At 40.5% G+C, this 19,225-nt stretch overlaps 1 protein-coding gene across 1 annotated transcript in view; it reads left to right on the top strand.

The window, feature by feature from the left end:
* Positions 1-19,225, top strand: part of LOC119726174 — a 49,668-nt gene extending 30,443 nt beyond the window's left edge. The window contains exon 3 of the mRNA XM_038197786.1: positions 17,268-19,225. Coding sequence (XP_038053714.1) covers positions 17,268-17,617 — 350 coding nt within the window. The 3' untranslated portion in view covers positions 17,618-19,225. The remainder of the gene's footprint in view (positions 1-17,267) is intronic.

Genomic DNA, 19,225 nt, shown 5'->3' on the forward strand with positions numbered 1-19,225 from the left:
GTACCCGAAAGGGCAGCCTATAGACGTTATGCGTAGCCACCATCTGAGAAGGGCAAAGCCTTTGTTTTGCTGGGATATGCATGAGCGCGAACCTTTTGTGCATTCATTGTTACTGAATAAGAATAACGAAAGATGCCCTCTAAGATGGCCACTACGCATTATGTCTCTCGTCCTCTGACTGACTGTGTCATCGACTGATTGGTTGGCTGAGTCACTGACCAGAAAGGTCATTAACGGCCAAAACTGCTGTAAATGTCAGGATCGATCAATGACGTCTAGAGTGAAGTTAGTATGTTTCTTTATGTAACTAATTGTTCATTGATTTCGGCGGTTTTTGTTTTTGAAACTGAATCTTAACGTCCCTCACTAGAATAATGTACAGAACAAGTGGCGTAGCACGGTCATTTTATTGGGGTGGGGGTAATTTTTTTGGAAAAGGGCACTTGCACAAATGTAGACACTTTTTTTTCCCCGGACACTTGGCGGGGGGGGGGGGGGGGTGGTACCATCTGTCGCTGGGGGCGTTGTTCAAAACCGACGATTATGCACACTACTAACGGACAATATGTGGTGCTTCTAACGGAGATACATGCGGAAAATTAACAAAAAAGGCACCTGCAACGGCCGAAGGCACCAAAAAGGCCACCACATACTTTTATAAAGGGCACTTGTTCAGAAAAAAAAGGCACTTGTTCAGAAAAAAGGGCACTCTTTACAAAATATTGGGGGGGGGAGGGTAAGCGCTGGTGAAAAGAGGACATTTGAATAAAAAAGGGCAATCTTTACTAGATATTGGGGGGAATACCCCCTTAACACCCCCCCCCCCTGGCTACGCCTATGCAGACAACTTTCATAGGATCATCTGCTTTTTGCGCATTTTTGTTGTTTGGAGCTACAGAATTGCTGCCAAAAAAAGAGATATTTATGCACATTTTTGGGTCTCGTAAATAGCACGTAAAAACTGTGCCCGCACGAGTACACTTCCTTAAACCACGCACCTTCAATGATTTCTTTTCTGAAACACCATTTCAGGCGGAATAATTTCACAGGCTATTTGGTACCAGTCCTATCTTTACTTGGAATTCGAGTAAGGATTTTCCCGTTACATCATTGCACATGTTCCTTGTCGTGCCTATAAGTTCAATGCGCATAATGACTCATTTAACAATTCCACTCGTCGAAGATTTATTTCATTACTGGCACAAAGGATCTCTGGATATCTTTCAACAATAACTACGATTAGATAACCTTTACCGGATATCTATTGTAGTGATCATTCTTCAGATGAATTGTCGTTGTAGATCTGTGTAGGCCACAGCTTAGCGCCACAAAGCGTATGCATATGTTACACCGTGGAAACAAACGCACACACCGCATTACTACCGTTAAACAACATTTTAAAAACAATCGTAAATATTCAGAAATATCAAATTGATCTTTCTCTAAGTGCATTTCATCTCCAAGTCAGAGACAGAGACTTCTGAACACAAAAGATGTTGCTGTTTCAAGCATTTGCAATCGTAGCATGAGTCGAAATTACAAATTCTGAATTCGTGACAAGGATGTACATGTAGATGTTTTCTATGCAACCATTAGGCACTGCGTACGTTCTCAACGGAATATTGAACTAGTCAAGAAAGAAAATTGGAAATTTCAGACATGATTACACACAATCAAAGGAAGAAAATTGATATTAATTTATACGGCATACACATACTCATTGTAATCTAAACTAAATACAATCTAAATTTAACTGGGAATAACAATTTCAATGTCCAACGAAATAATAACGGTGGTTTCAATGCAGATGAATATTTCGTTGAGATATTTTGTTTTGGTTTGTCTGTGTTCCAGAGCTTTTACTTCTACTTGAAAGGTTTTTGGCTGGCAAACTGCCAACGTCACAGTTGTAGTGTTTGCCTTTAAAACACCAGGGATAATCCATTTTTCAACCTGAAGTTCTCCTTACCCATGCTTAAAATTCCGCTTAATGAAGATTTGTTTGGGATAATGCAGTCGCTGCACTTTTATTGAAGTTACAGCTTACATCTTCTTATCAGTGTTCATTAAGACTTTGGGATACGTCATCAACATTATTACATGCGGTTGCGCAGTAACGTAAAGACAAACTTGTACAACAACACGGGAGGATGTAACAAAAAGTGCAGTATTTTGACTTATGTATTGTGCACCTGTCATTGGATAATGAAAAGCTCTTCATGAATTAAATCCCCTACTCCAAATGGGATAAATTGAAAGGACACGACTCTTTGCGATTTTCTGGAGTAGGTTTTAAAGTAAAAAAAAAACAACAACAACGACCCGGAAACAATGTCGCCGTTCGCATTTACACGTTATTCTTGGGAATTTGGTATTAATGAAAAAAGTGCAAATTTTGGAGATCTAACGTTGTTGATTTAGAAATCTAATCTTTGTATGGAGCAAAGTGTTTCATTTTGTACATGGAACAACTTCTTCATTTTTCCTGCCGATGTGTTCACTTCTTTGTGATGGTGCGTGCATGTCTTCCTGTATTATTTAAATGATGCTGAGCATGAGGATTGATAGCATCGTGTGAATCATTTCAAAGACGCGTCTTTGAAACACGCCCTCTATTCTGTTTTATTACAATTGAGCTAACCACGGGTAGAGGTTAGGTTTTAAAGGTCAAAGTTCAATGATATCGAGATAAACATTTTGTTACTTGTTGAATCAAAGTTTAAAAGCTGGTAGAACCATGCCATTTTTTTTCAAAGGGTGACGCATTTCCGAATCAAAATTTGCATTGAATGCCCTTCAGATTTGACGAGCATTACAATGATGGTGATAATAAGAAGCGAATTTTATCCAATTCTTCAAAAAATATAATCCTTAAGTTGATTTGACAGGGGATAACTCTGTAAAACCACCGCAACACCTAGCGAGTCACTGCAAGGTTACACGCCGTCTCTCGGCGCTGTCTGCCCCACGACTGTCGCCCGGGTCGCGCCGCTCCGCTCTTTCTCCAAATCCAATTTGCGGCATTTTTCACCGTTGGTTTGCGCCTTGCCCATGCATACAGCGCCGAGGGAGAATCGCCCCCAAATTGCCTCTAATTTATCTGGGGACGGATCGCTCAAAATGACATTAGGAGAGCCGGGGGAAAAATAGGCGGGCTGTTATTTCAGCTCATTTCCCGCTCATTATGAATATTGATAGCCGGCATTATTCACTTAGCTGTGAGGGATGATAGAAGGACGATGACTGGAGTTGTCATAACGTCATTAGTCAGAGTCGATTGACTTGACGATTTGTTTCCCCTTGAATCAAAGACATCAAAGCAGCATTTTTTAGGCATTTTTTATTTTTCTATTGATGAAATTCATATTGCTGAAACTGTACTAGTCTGATAAAACGTTAATCAGTGTCGGATTTGGAGGGGCGGGGTTAGCGGGAACAGAACTTCAAAGGCGGCCGAATACCAAAACGGGAATTTACTTTTATTCCGGCGACTTCTGTAGGACATGAGTGATGGCTCTCCAAGATCGTTTTTCTGTCATGCAACTATGAATTTCCCTTGGTTGTGGCTGGATGTCTTGGCACAGTGTATTAACATATGTAGTCATTGCTCGTCCTACGTTTCGCTTCCCTTGGGTTGGCTGCCAGAGAATCAAGCTGGCTACTGGTTGGCTACTGGATCTTCTGCAATGCCCTGCAAACTGGAGCCGTCTCTTCTTGATAGTAGTTGTTACTTTTGGTAGTTGCCCGTAGAGCTCTTGATTGGTTGTGTGACTCTTCCAGCTGACGTTGAGTGCTGACCCTGTGTTTAAAACGGTGGTTGTGTTTAAAATTCCGTAACTTGAAAAGTACGTGAGTCATTTGAGTGACCTGTGTACTAACAAAAAGCTTATGAATTGGGCTTTCATATCCTAGATTTTGAAAGTGCTACATGCAAAACTTCACTAAAACAATGGTCCTCACATTTGGGTTTTGGGTTTTTTTTTTACTCACCGTGTACACTTGGTTTTTGCTGAATTCTTGTGCAGCCCAACTTGCATAGATGCCAGCTCTACTTGCTCCAAGAGGTCTTGTGCTTGGTGGGTGGAAATATTCCACTTTAAAAACACGGGTGTTTGTTGTTTTTTTTTTTGGCCGAGTTGAAGTGGGTTGGTGGTGGTTGTCTAAAGTACATCTTGACAGAACTTCTGTCAAATGTTTAATTTACTGTTCTCTTCGTGCAAAATCACAAGAGTTCAAGAGATGTTCAAGAGCCGTGATGAAATGTGGACTCTTTCGTGACGTTATCATATTAAGCAGATATAGGCATGCATAAATTAAGTAAGTTATTTCCAACTGTCTCAGATTTCAAATTGAAAACATAATAAAGCAAGATTCCTGTAATGCTTAATTTTCTTCCTTCAAACAGTCTGCTGAAAGAAGATCCATTATTATGCATGCGTTCCTTTGGGCTGCTGAAAAAAAAGTAGCATCTTAAATTTACAAATAATTTAGAGTTGAAATAGTATATGCACGTGATGTCATACATGTCAATAATTGTGCTCTCCTATAGTAGAGAAACAAATGTTTATTATTTTTTCATGAGCTGCAGCATCAGGTGTAAGTATATATTGATCGCATGGGAGAGTTTGTTGCTGTTAGGTGGTGTGGAATTACACGAGCTTGTCCAACCCTTACCCTCAAGTCGGATCAGATTATTTTTTTTTGTCAGATCGCCCAATAATCCGCTTGCTGGCTCCTAGACGCATCTTTCCTGTCGCCGGCAATAATGCGCGCCGTCTACGGAGTGCTGACGTCAGTGTGACGTCACACGCCACTCGGATCTGACATCGAGGCTCGCCGATGTTGCTACGGGCTTCTAATGAGACTGATGACAGGCAACCGGATAATGTAAATGACCTATCGCCATTTGCGAGTTAGCCACGCCCCTTAAACAACCCTATGGAGTTTTGTACGTTAAGTTTTGTTTGTCTCAGACTTTGCGAGTTCCGCGTCCATTTGTCTATCATGTAATTGGACAATATTTCACGAGCTGCGTTGACCTTAACGCTCACGCGTATATTAATTACGTAATTAATGTGGTACATTACGTGGTTTGAGGATGCAAATTAGTGGCAAAATCAAACAGACTTTTTTCTCACTAGATCACGCGAGCCTTTTAGGTGCGGCCAACCGGGTTCAATTTGAATGATGCCGATATTTTTTTCCGAGTATATGAATTTTCTGTCTTTTTATTGTATTAAATCTTATTTTACTTTTCATTGAAGTAGGTTTTTTCCTTTTATTTGTAATTCACGGCGCTGGAATTTTAAGCTTAAAAGGAAAATCTCGTCTAGGAACATTTCTCTCGGCAACAGACGCATGCACACTATGGCCAGTAACTATACTTGGTTGCAGAATCAAATAATAATTGAAGACTGGCGGCTAGTCTATTGAATAGCCGCTTGCACACAAGCGTCTATGATGTTCGCGCAGAATCAGCGATTAATTATGTAAAACAAGACTGCGTCTTGACCTGTAGATTCTGACCATCCAGCGGGCGCCTTTTATCGGGTCTTCGGTATTCCTGTTGTTCATGTAAACCTGGCAGCCAATTATCGACCAATCATCAGCAGAGGCCGACTTCGATTAAAGTTGACTCCGATTGGCTTGCACGCGGGGTCGCATAAAGTGTGCATGCTCGGATAGTTATATCAGACGTTTGTGTCTCTGCACACGTGAAAGTCTGAACCTCAGACTAATTGGCGGCAGGCATCAGGTGAAATACCATATGTGAAATATCAATCTGGCCACGACCTTCTCCGGTGGGGACTACCAGTGATATCACGAAGACGTCATTATTAATTGGATCATTTGTTGACATTTCCAGAGGGTTATTTGGTCTGGATTTCCAGCTCCAGAGCCTGCCTCTTTGGACGATCATACTCTGTCTAAACAGGTTGCTTCTACCTCTCTACCTACATCCATTGACGGATGTTTTCCCAAGGACGCGTCCCAACGAGCGTGTCTTCGCCGTTCCGTCTTCCGGCGCGGCGCTGCATTTCCCCCGTCGCAATGTCAACAACGCGCGCGCTCCGTCGAGCACTTTGCACACCGTGCTCGGTACACAGACACATGCAAACACCTCCTGGCTCAGGCGTTGTTCGGTATCGATCCGCACTCCGCGCAATGATATCGCACTTGTGAAGGCGCGAAAAGACAACACCCCGATCGTGTTGGGGCCATAACCTGTTGGCTTGTTTGAGTTGAGTTTTCGACGTCCCAGCATAGGCTATTTCAGGTCACGTAATGAAATTACACTCCTTAACAAAAAAGGCAGCGCACATGGTGTCTCAGTGCTTGGTAAATGTCAATTCAATTGTGCACAAGAGTCGGTGTATGAAACCGCTCTCATTATGTACTCGATACTAAAAGCTATTAGCAACGCAACTCGGCTGTATAGGACAATGGCTGAAGAAAAGTACGTAATAAAAGTACAGTTAATGAAATGCCCAATTAACGTAGACGCACTGCAAAACAGGCCAGTTCTCATGTCTCCTTACCCACAACTGTGATAACTTATTTCTTCTGTGAAGGAAATGCTTCAGTCTGGTACCGGGACATCATACTCCAAACCAAACGCTGACAAGCAATAGTTCAAATGAAATCATACCACTTCGCCAATTATTATAAGTTCCAAGATTTGTTTCGGTATGCTTATGATCCGATTCGAAAACCAGAGAGCAGGTTGTGGTAGCATACTGCTGGAAAGCCATGGGGACGAGGTTGGGTAGACACCAATATGAACGATTACTCACAAGGTGAAGCCCTTTGCAGTTTCGTTTTTTTAAATTAATTTTTCCCTTTGCTCCCTTGCCAACTGTGGTTGTAGCAAGTATGATTCTTGACATCTTGGTCTCTTTTGGTACATCCCTGGCTATCCCCGAGGCCCTTCCACCCTCAGATTCATCATTTTTACCTGTCGACCTCCGATCCCCGCTCTCCTCGTGTGTCACCCAAGGTTTTCCCATTCGATTTCCTCTCACGATGTGCCATGAAATCCAATTTCCGCTTAGAATCGTTTGTTACTGTATCATCAATCCTAGAAATCGAGGGGGGAAAGGTCTGTCGTGCTTGCAATACCGAATACGTGTCCTGTGTATCGATAGTCTAGACTTTGTGTACCAAATCAAAGAATGGATAGGTGTTTTCCCCCTAAAACCGAAGTCGGCCATGCTTCCCTTTTTGGGCTTAAGAGGTCACTTGAGTGTACTCTGATGTTCAACCAACCGTGTGACTTGTAACAGAGAGTGCTCCAATCAAGATGGCGCCGGTTTTAAGTGACGTCATTGGATCATCTCAATTTCAATGTCGACAAAACATGGCGGATTGTTTGTGTCGTGCATCAGCACGATGTGACACGATCGGGACTTGTTTCCCGACTTCTCGCATTTATTTACAAGGTGTTTGTGTGAAGGCTGCCAATCAGTTATATGACCCGGGAAAATTACGGAATCAAAGCACGAAAAGCCTCTGCTGCCCCCAAGCGTCCGAAAGCTGACAGTTATTTTCAAACATTCTGCGTACGGATCTACTACACAATGTAAAATCCAACTCGTAATTAACAATCCCGCTGTGAAAATGGACATTTTGTGTACGGAAAAGTAACGCATTCGTCTACCGAGAGTACGTCATGCTGCGCTTTGTAAAAAGTAAACCTAGAAGGTTGGATATGAACTTTACGATTCCTTCTTACACTGTGGTGGCACATACTGTGATATTTAATATAACGTAATGTGATTTGATAAGATTTGACTTAAAAGGTCAAGAGCAGACGATCCCTTGCTATTTTTTTTTTATTGTTTGGCCATAGCATAGTATGATATGTCACGGTGTGGACTGTACCATATTGTGGAGAGGGGGTCTGCTAATAAACATCAGTCCTTCAAATGCTCCCCTATCAGTTTCAAATGTAAAAAAACCCACTCTTGTCAGTGTAGGTATCATGGCTCACTATAACACGGAGCGCTCTTGTTGCCAAGACGACGGGCTCTCTGAATGACAGCTAAATATTGACATTGATTCTGTTTCGCCAGTTTACATACAACCCTCGCAACACCGGAGTACAACACGAAGTACATCTTGGGTGTTTCACGAGTGTTTGCCCTGATCGACAGCCGTGGTTTGTCGACCACTTATCCTATGGAATAGCACTGAAATGTATCGTGGCTGTAGGATTGGTATAAACATATCCAATGGACACCAATACGCACGCGCCCATGGCATTGAGACATGTAGCAGATACCGGGTGTTGTTCGAGAATTGTCGAAAGAAATCTCTGTCTATAGGTTCGAAGTATCCTCTGCAAACTGTTAGTAAGGAAGGTACTGTTTTTGGAGATTAAAGTCCTTTTTTTTTCAGTAAACGAACTGACAATTCTACAGGGTGTCCCCAAAAGAGGTTGTGCAAGCAGATATCCTTTATTTTCTCAAAACTACTTAACATGAATATTTCATTTGATGGAGCATATTAATTATACTCTGGTGTATATTCAGTGAAAATGCCATGGAAAGCCGTTCATGTAAACCAGAGATCGAACAGATTATAATAGGCTATGGGTTTTCCACCCATTCCAATGGGATGGGAATTACACAGTTAACTTAATTTACATCAGAGTGAAAAGGCCCATGCCAAACTGATGCACTGATATCATTAAATGTGTTAATACTCATGTTAAGTACTTTTTGAGATATTAAAGGATGTGTGCTTGTACAACGTTTTTGGGACACGCTGTTGTATTTGGTGTTGTACATGCGTTGGTGTCTTTCAGCGCTATTTTACAACAAGCATTATTTGATTCTTTGTAAACAGACAGCGTTGTGAATGTGTCCTAATCAAACAGAGCAACTTTTGTAAAACAACCTTCAAAAAACGTATCGTGCTTTGATAAACCTTTTCATTCATAAATTGAAGCATTTTGATTGATTTGAAAACAAATACCATTGCGGTCGGTAGGCCGAATTGCGGTGGTTAACAGTAACATTATCATCACCACATTGAAACAAAATGTACATGTAAAAAGATCCAACTTTAAGCACATTTTACAAAAGAATTGATTCATTAGACAACAAAATCATAAAAAATACCAACAATATATACTATATGTTTGGTTAAAAATACACCCTTTGAGGACATGGGACATGGGATCATCAGTATTTTAACACTTCATTTTAACACCAATTTCTTAGCTTTTATGACAGTAACGCTCATAAAAATGTGTAAAGACACGGACCTAAATCATGAACCCAAATTATCTTTTTCACAATGAAAAATCTTGAAATCGATACTCTAACAGATATTAAGGAAAGGACTTTAGCGACCGAAAAATGATGGAGCAACGAGCATTGTTATATACTGAAACAACGGACAAATAACCGAACAAAAAACTAAAGGACAAAACTTCAGATGCACATCTAGTTACGAATTTTATTTTTTTAAGGAGAAAGAGAATAGGCCCATCTTCCTTGCTAATTAGGTGTGTTAAATTTCCCATAAACAGAAATTCAAACGTTTCGGAATTTCTCATAGACGGCATGGAAGATTCCGTTTGTGCATTGTAATACGCACGCTTCGTGCCTTTTTATAGTTTGCATCATATAAAAAGTAATCGAGAACGCGTGGTATCTATCACATATTTTCCCTTTTTTTTGTTTCTGTCAAACAGGGTGTCTAAAAAAAAGAACGCTCAAAGCCCCCTCTTTTTCACAGCTTTTTAAAAAAATACATTGCAAATATCGGTACACATAGAGAGTTTATTTCATTAGCTTTTCACCAACGAAAACAACTTTCCAATCGGGTAAATATTAAGTTATGGCCAATTGAATACAAGTACCGCTTTTTCGTTTGTCCACGGCGACTGATGTTTTGACTGCCGCATTAAGAACACATTCTGAAAACAAAATTGCTTTTGTGAAAAGGGATACCAAGTAGAGATAGAGGCAGAGACAGAGGAGCACAATAAACATCTAAGAAGTTAACCAAACAGTCCTTTTCAGGACTACCATTACTTCCAAAAGGATAATGACCATTGATTCCAAAAAAAAAAACGAAGAAAGAAACATTAAACATGAAAGAAAACAAAACTACCCCTCACCCCAATCTATTACATATAAATGACAATTAAGACCGTGGACAGATTGGAAAATCGACACTTATTTTGAATTGGCCATAATTCAATAAATATTTACCCGATTGGAAGATTTGTTCATTGGTGAAAAGCTAATGAACTGTGCTCTCCACATATGTTTCGATTTTTGCGACGTATTGTTTTTTTTTTGCAGCTGTGCAAAAGAGGGAGCTTGTGGGTTCGATTTTGTTTAGACACCTTGTCATTGTAAGGTTATCGGAATAGGGCCATATGAACCTCATATAAAATGCGAAAGCACCAGTGTTCATGACGAGTAGTGGTTGGCTAGTCTCCGTTACATTCGTAGGAAGTCTATATTTACCAAGCTCTGTGATAAGAGAAAACATAAAAAGGGAAGGAAGCAGGCTACGGACCACCACTGACAGACAATCTGTCTAGTACTGCCGACATCGAACACCGCTGGCGAGCTGTTTAAACCCTAGGAGGACCGACCCGGCGGGAAGACAACCCGATGAACACGGACTTTTTAACGGTTTGACAAAAGGTCGGCTTGTCAGACTTGAAACGAGAGCTATGGCGGACAAACTCTGGTTCCCTCGAATTAAAGAGCGTGGTCAAATACAACCCATGCCAGAGGTACTTCGGCCATAAACGCACAGCAGCCAATTTGACACGTCTGACATAATTCCAAAATGAAGGAAGAACATTTACATTTGAAGGTTATGAATTGAAGTCAAAGTGAGTGGTCAATCTCGGCCATTGGTAACCTTCAGGGTTATGATAGCCATATCCACGTATACGGCCCCGGAAACCAGCAAACCAGGACATGCACACAAAACAGCCAAACTATTACAGAGTGATATTGCCAAGATTTTAGTCTTTTGAATTTTCTCAAGCCATGGTCGGATTCCTGACTCCCAATATACCAACAACGCAAAGGCAGTTTATTATTAAATTTAGAAGTTCCTCTACAGACCTACATGCTCAGTGCACATGCAAGGATTTACCTTTGCAATCTATCATTAAAAATGATTGACAGTGCAGCCTGTTGGAGAACCCTTTCTCCGGTGTATAACTTAACATGTTCGTTCCCTGCGTCGAAAATTTGACATTTCGCGAGAACGCTTGGTCCGACTTTTTTAATAATGTGTCAAAAAGTGTGAAATACACAGCACGACAACAAGCGTGTCCATGATATCGAGAAAAGCAAGACAAATCTCGAGGAGATTTCTTGCTCGAGGCACTTTGAGAGTTAAGGTTTAGGTAGTTTAGCTTACTCGCTTTGATTTGCCGGGTCCGGTAATATATTTTTTCCCCGCGTGATGTAAGTCCAGCTTTTCTTATTTTGCGGGATCAGGTGTGTGTGTCCGCGCACCGAGTGACTTCATTATGCTGACACGGACAAAATATGTGATGGGGCCGCATTCCATTGAGCTGTTTTACGCTTTAAAAAGGTCCCTGGTCCGCTTGACCCGAAATCTGGGTGCTCTTTTGCCCTGACACTTTTCTGGTTCACAATTGACACTTTTCTGGGTCAGACTGACACTTTTGCTCATGTTTCCGAGTCACAATATTCCGGAAATGACTCAGGAGATGAGTCATTGGTAACCGCTTGATAGTCCAAAGGTTCGATAGTCCGAAGGTTCGATAGTCCGAAATGTTCATTTGTCCGAAAACGGCTTAAGGTTAAATAATCCGAATGTTCGATAGTCCGATAAGATAAAGTTCGATAGTCCAAATCAACACTAAGGTTTAAACAGTCCGAATATACAGCATTGAATAGTACTCTCAATTCCAACTTTTGAATCTAGTGTGCTTTCGGATTAATAAACCTTCGAACTATTCAACCTTGTTTTCATTTCGGACTATTGAATAACCGGACTATAAATTAACCTTATTCTAAATTCGGACAAACGAACCTTGGATTATCGAACCTTTGGCCTAACGAACCTTCGGACTATGGCATCAAATGCTCGGGTTAACGAACCTTTTTTTTTCGTGTTGGGACTAATGAACCCCCGAGCATGGAAAATGTGTGTGTTCGGACCACCGAAACGTCGGACCAATTAACCTTCGGACTCATGATCGTCATTTTGACCTGGGAAAAGTGTCAGTTTTGGTCCTGAAAAGAAGTGTCAGGTCACAAAGAACCCGGATTCTATAGGTAAAATCTGACCAGGCACTTTTTTGAGAGTGTAGCAGAAAATGATAAGTGCTTAGCACTTATCATTTTCTGCACTTATCATTTGTGACTGGGAACCAGTCACAAACGAAACACATTGCAATGAGACAAATTGGCTGGTGACCTGTTTTTTCTCAGCATATATTCTGTGCACTTAGTACACTTTGGAGCTTAGCAGCTCTGATTAACGTGCTCCCCGAATAACTTATGGAGCCTGCCGCGAGTTGCAGGCGTCACAAAGAACCTATAAACTTAACATGTCAGAAACCTTGCATACTTACATTAATGTGCAAGTAGGTACAAGTCGGCAAGTTAAAGGCATATTATAGGATCATTTGCATTGATTCCAAAAATGACCTAGCGAATCATTATCAAAGATCGCACAGAAATTATTCCGTCTGGCTTGCTGTAATTTAGAGGAAATCAAGAAGGGTGTGTGATTTCCAACGATCAATCAATTTGGCCGAGTTTTGGCAAAAAAGAGTGCTACTGACGAAATCGTGTTTCGTGATCACAAGGTTGTGCGTGGTTTTCCCCTGTTTTCAGTGTAATGGCCACTGAACTAGAATTTCAACAGGTCAGGTTTTGAACATTCTACTTTAGATTTCGAGCGTTGTTATTTTTGGATATGAACAAAATGCATGAAAAAAACCCCAAATCCGGTATGTCGTTAAGCGTTAGAATAATGAAAATATACATTTAAACTTGGATATTTTTTTCGATACGTTAGGCAACTCTGTTCTAGCTCCTTTTCTGTAGATGAAGCAATGCAGGTACAGCGTACACTGTGCAGACTCCAAGTGTAGCATTCCTCGTTTTTATGCTTTGCTATCTGAAGTAAAACAAAATTCCATCAAAATATCACTTGTTCAAATACCCAGAAAGACTCATATACTCTCAATTGCCCCCTTGCTAGTCTTAAAGACAAATCGATTTTGAGTTTCTTTTTGAGTTACATTTTTTTTCCCCAACTGACAGCTGAATTCATTCAAATTAACTTTCGACATCGGATATATAAAGGCATAAAGGAATATCGATGTTCTAATTAAGCCTACTTGGCTATACATGTAAAGAAAAAAATCTGTCTTGACAGCGAGTTAAAAAAAAAAATTGTCTGCGAACAAGAAGGCGAGAAAACATCTCATCTAGATCGAGGGGAAATATTTTCTCAAAATTGAGTGGCGCGAAAACAAGTTCAAGATATACCCCTGCGGGCCTCCACGTAATATAACACACTCCAAACACAATATGCTGCGCGCCGAGTTTGGAGTACAAATCATTTCCCGCCAAATTTTGACATGTGATATTCGGCAAACCTGATATATTATTTCTTCTATACCACGCCTCGGGCGACACTAGTTGGCGGCATGGGGCTGATAACAAGTGGTCATGTCTAGTACCCGACTCGTTACGTGCGCACTACTTGATGTATTAACCAAGACAACATGCTCCAGTTTTTGATCAAGTGATGCTGCTATTAAACTGCAAATTTCCCGAAGGCTTTCAGTTTTATACATTTATCCCCTTCGTTAGCAGGACAGATACAGGATTGTGTTGCTGCAATTTCTCCATCTGGGTTAACTAGCCTCCCTTCGGGATTTCATTTTGTTCCACGTTCCACTTTCGCCGAAATGATATATGAAATCTTATACTGGTTTGTCTTACTCGCTGCGATGCGTTGACAGGAGAGCGGCTCGTATCGCGTCTAATTTGTGCGTAATGTCATAATCAAGAATTCGTATCGTGGTTGGTAATTCAATTAAAGATGAAGGGGACGACGAAGCAATTGGACATGTTTGAGGTCAATTTTTCATCAACACTGTCGGCTGATATTGCGCCGTTATCTATCTGTGCATCTGTACTTCTGGTCTTCGGTTCACTGTCTCGATATTAGCATCGATAATTTAAAAGTTAAATAAAGAAATTGACTTGAGGGGGTTTGAACCCGCGACCTCCGGGTTACCATTCCGGTGCTCTACCATCTGAGCTATCCAGCCCTATGTTGGTGGTTCCCCAATTTGTCAATGTCTTTATTCAAGGGGCACTAGTCAGAAGTCAAAAACCCGTTTATATCATGCAGCCAGGGATTACGCATCGGTAGTTGGTTTTAAAAAGAACATCGTTCCCATAAATTATGCGTCCATAGTTAGGACCGCATGAGGGCGCCGTTATGACGTCATTTTAGGGGTACAAACACTTGACATAAATCCCGTTTCTTGAAATAGTTATTTAATTTTACATGAGGTATATGAGCATTTTTGGGAAGTGCGCGTAATTACCAATGAGGTCTATGTCCGTCTATTTTGGTGTGGAACCATAACGACGTCAAAACAGAGCCCTCTTACGCTCAAGTAAATGGTCGATAGCTATTCTGTTGTAACAAATACTATATTCCTTTTACAATCTGGATTTTCCTTGATAACATTGAATATGAATGTTAACAATAATTACTAATGTGAAATAAGTATTGCGTGGTCTTCATACAAATGATCAATTGCGCACTGCATAGTGTACCACAGAAATTAGCATTAAAAAAACAAGAATTAAAAGAAAAATAATAAATCCAATTTCTTGAAATGTCTATCAGGACAAACATGTCTATCAGGACATTGCAAATAAAAATACACACAAGATATAAGTGTGAGATCAACCAAAAATATAGCCCAGTCCGGGCACGCTAGCATTTCCATCACAGAGGCCCCCTATAATGGCGAAAGCATTGGGCTTGCTGTTGTTCAGATAATCTGTACAATAGCTTTCTACAATATCGTGCACAATGGTTTCTCCATTGAAAGGGGCCTCGTGAGTGCAGAGTGATCACGTGCCCAGATTCATTTATATAATACAGGTAATTGTAAAATATTGAACTAAAAAAACCCAAATATGACGAGGTTGTAAGGGTCACCTTGATGTACAGAGTGAGTACAAAAAATACGCATACCATACCAAATGGCAGGACCAAGTTTTGAATGAAGTTTTGCCTGTAGCACTTTAAAAAATCTGGGATATGAAAGCCCAATTGATAAGCTTTCTTTTAGTACAAGAATCATTCACATCACTCATGTACTTTTCAAGTTACGGAATTTTAAACACAATCACCGTTTTACAGTTCTGTCCACGAATCACAAAAAAGTAAGTGTTCTTTCAGCAAAACGAAAACATTTTTTTTTCATAGGGATGCATGTGAATTGTTTTCGTTTTGCTGAAAGAACACTTACCTTTCTTGTGATCCGTGGACAGAACTAAGAAACGGTGTTTGTGTTCAAAATTCCGTTACTTGAAAAATACATGAGTGATTTGAATGATTCTTGTACTATTAAGAAAGCTTAATGACTTGGCTTTCATATCCTAGATTTTGAAAGTGCTACAGGCAAAACTTCATTGAAATATTGGTCCTGCCATTTGGGTTGCATTTTGTTTGACTCACCGTGTACTGTGGATGATATATAAATAGACGTTGTACTTAGTTCCTCATTTGCTCCTAATTTAATTCCTCCACTTAACAAAACATATCCGTTGCACAAATGCACGTTGTTTTTCTTTTTTAAATATTAATGTTTCCCCCTGTCCGTCGGAGCAGTTCCGGCAAGTGAGCAGCTGGTTCTATTTTTTGTCCTCTAACTTCCGTGACCATACGTGATAAAAACGATTACGAGACAAAGACACTAGGGGAACTTGGTTCTTAAAATATACCGGAATGTCGCTTAAAGTGTTGGCTAGAACCTGTGCGGCCGCTGAAAACTACGGAAACGGTCACAGGAAGTCGGAAATGAGTGTCCTTTTCTTGTTCGTGACAGCCTAAGCGGCCACATCAAAAGAGATTGAGTATTAGGTGTGAGTCTGTTTCTGCATTCAATAGGGGACGTTGAACAATAGAGGACAATAGGGTCCCCAATTCACAAAGGTCCCAAATTTGGCAATCGTGTAAACAAAACATTTGGGAGATCTTCTTAAGTACAAACACAAGAGGGACAATCCCCGATTGCAGGCAAATACACACTTGTGTGTGTCGGTGTTTTACGATGGAATTTCTTAAAATGGTGCATGATGGATACGATCTATTGCGTTGTACATTTCCGAATGTTTTGAGAGTGGTTTTGTTTTGCTTTTGTCGTCAATTCCCTCTCCTGTTGTTTCCGTGACCAAGGTTCGAACCCTGGTAAATTTGGCCTTAGGCGATCAACAGATTCAGTGTCTGTTCGTTTTGGGTTGTCTGTTTGTTGTGTGGCTCGTTTGAAGGGAAAAAAAAACATACCAGCCTAGCAAGCCTTTTCCTCCTGCTTCTGGGAGAAAATCGATCGTTTGTTTTTTGCCTCTCTCACTGTTCCTTGAGGTTAAAAACTTGCCATGGTTTTGGTATTTTGGGGGGTGAAAATCGTTTGCCTCACTAACAAAAATATTTAAGATTGGTCAACCGCAAGGTAATTCTGCAGGTTATGGGTTTGATTCCCGCCTGGGGTCTCGGTGCATGCCCTTGGGCAAGGCACTTTGTCACTCATTGCTTTTTTTTCCACCCAGAAGTAAGTGACGGATACCTGTAAAGGCAGAGATGGTTATTGTGATTGACTTTAGCTGCCTTGCGCCTAACAGGCTGCATCGAGCTGTGTATCTCCACATGGAGCTGAAATTGTATTTGGAATGTTTAATTTTATTAGGCCTATGATCGGGGGTAATAAATAAAGTAAAGCGCTTTGATCTTATAGTTAAAAGCGTTATATAAGAATCTGTTTTGTCCCTAGTTTAGTCACTCCGAGAGCCCTCTCGTGAAGCTCCCCACCTTTTGCTCTTCGTCGATACATTTCGCAGCTTAAAGTATTTTTTTTGATGCTACACTGTGCGTGAAACAAAGGACCCCGAAACGACACTGCTAACCAATAACGTAGTATCAAAGTTAGAGGCTGGTCGAAACAGGTGCATATCGTTTGATGGAAATAATGTTCCCTCGGTTTTTTCTTCTTGCAGACGGATTGTACACAGGAGATTTCACCGACGAAGAGGAAGGAGCCGAAGCCTTCCAGAATCTGATTGGCGACCTCATGAATGACGTCGGCGCCGAAAATAGCCTCCGGGACGCCATGTTGGAAGACACGCTGGCGCATGCGCAGTTCGGGGCCGAGACGAAGCGGACCAATCGGTGCCGTCCCGGGAGGTGCGTCTTCAGAGGTCCCAATCCCAACGCCGGCAGCCGGGTTCTACCATTCGGGAAGAGGGAGGAGACACCAGCCAACACATTATCGCGGAGAGGACGCGGCCCATCCAAGAACCGACCCAGAGGCAACCGGACCCTATTGCCCTTCGGAAAGAGACGCTAACTTTCGTAAAAGGTTTAACTTGAAATCGGGCATTCCTCAGTGAAGCACATTTCAGGTGATTTTTGCATTGATTTTGAAGTTGTTAGCCCCTACTTTACAGTGGTCCAACTATGAGTCCAAGATGGCGGTCATTTTCAGGTCCGAGTGATACAAATCCTTACGTTTGGCAGATTTTTCAATATAATTATTGATCAATGACTCAAACAGCTAGTGAAATGTGGTTCACTTCTAATTCCTCCTAATCGCAAAAAGCGTTTATTTCTTCATGTAAATAAAATAAAAAATGAATTCAAATGATTAATTTTAATACTGACATATACACTTAGGTTATTTTCTTGCACTCTACGTAGAGAGGAAACAATAGACTTTCCGTAAAAGAAAAACACTAGATAAATCATTAGTATCAGTTGTAACGTAGATCAAAAACCACAAAGCTAGTTAGTTCAGAATTTGCTTTTGTTTCAACCATTCGCCAGGAAAAACAACTTACCTTGTGTTAAATTAAGAACATAATACTGGAAATATCTTTGGACGATTTCACAATTCAATCCAACCAATGGATATATTTTGTTCGTCAGCTTTTACTTTTTATTGTAACTTGTTATAATCTTACTAATATTCGATGGGCTCGTCTCTGCTTCTGTTTGTCTTTTCACCTCTTTTTCCAAATTGTGATTTCTTCTTTCTATATAGTTTGTGTTTTTGTAGTGAATAGTAAGTTCACCAAAATTGCACTAATTTCTCGTATTTATAAAGACACTTATATGGAAAGGAAATAACATACTAATCCATGGCAGATATTAGGAAAAGCAGGTGCAATTAAACAAATTAAAACAGTCAGCAGGTTTACGTTCATGTATTTTATCGTTTTTAAACAAAATAGTCAGTTTTAGTTCTAGGCATCAACTTAGTGAATCCCTCTGTCTATTGCAATGTGTTCAAATATCGCCACAGTTATCCATAATCCACTTTTAAAAACTATTTATTACACCTTTATTAATAACGTGCAGAATGCGAACGCGGTGACTATGTTTTGAGTAAATTAAATTGCCCTAGTCTAGAGCTCAGTTGAAGAAAATTTGCCGAAAACGTGTTATACTTTTAATGGATGACAAATCGCCGGCTTTGTCCGAATTCCGATATTAATGCTTAAAGTAGTTGCAAATTAGTTTAAAAAAAAACCAAAAACAGCAATTGCCGGCCTCACATCTCAGCAGATTTTGTTGACCGTAATTTAGTGATATCGATCGTGCATCAATCATTTTGCTCAGACAGATGTGTAATCTCTATTGTAGCCTTAGGGCAATGCAAGCAAGTGAGTAGAAAATTATCTGGTTCATGAAGTTTGCTGTGAACATGGGGAAAACAGAAACCCAACTTTGCAAATTTACAAAACATGCTTAATTCATATCACGATTACCCGGTTGGGCCTATTGTAAGCTGTGTAATGATTCTCATCGTGAATTGGTTGCTGACTTTCAATTCCTACAATAACTCGCATTGAAAAAGAAGGGGCGAATGAACTGATGCGATCTAGCTAAATGAGTCATTTGTCGACCCCGGTGAAATTTGTTTTATTACAGATTTGAAAGGAGCACAATCTCAGCA

This window comes from Patiria miniata, unplaced genomic scaffold (assembly GCF_015706575.1).
Source record: "Patiria miniata isolate m_02_andy unplaced genomic scaffold, ASM1570657v1 HiC_scaffold_1, whole genome shotgun sequence".
Lineage (NCBI taxonomy): Eukaryota > Metazoa > Echinodermata > Asteroidea > Valvatida > Asterinidae > Patiria > Patiria miniata.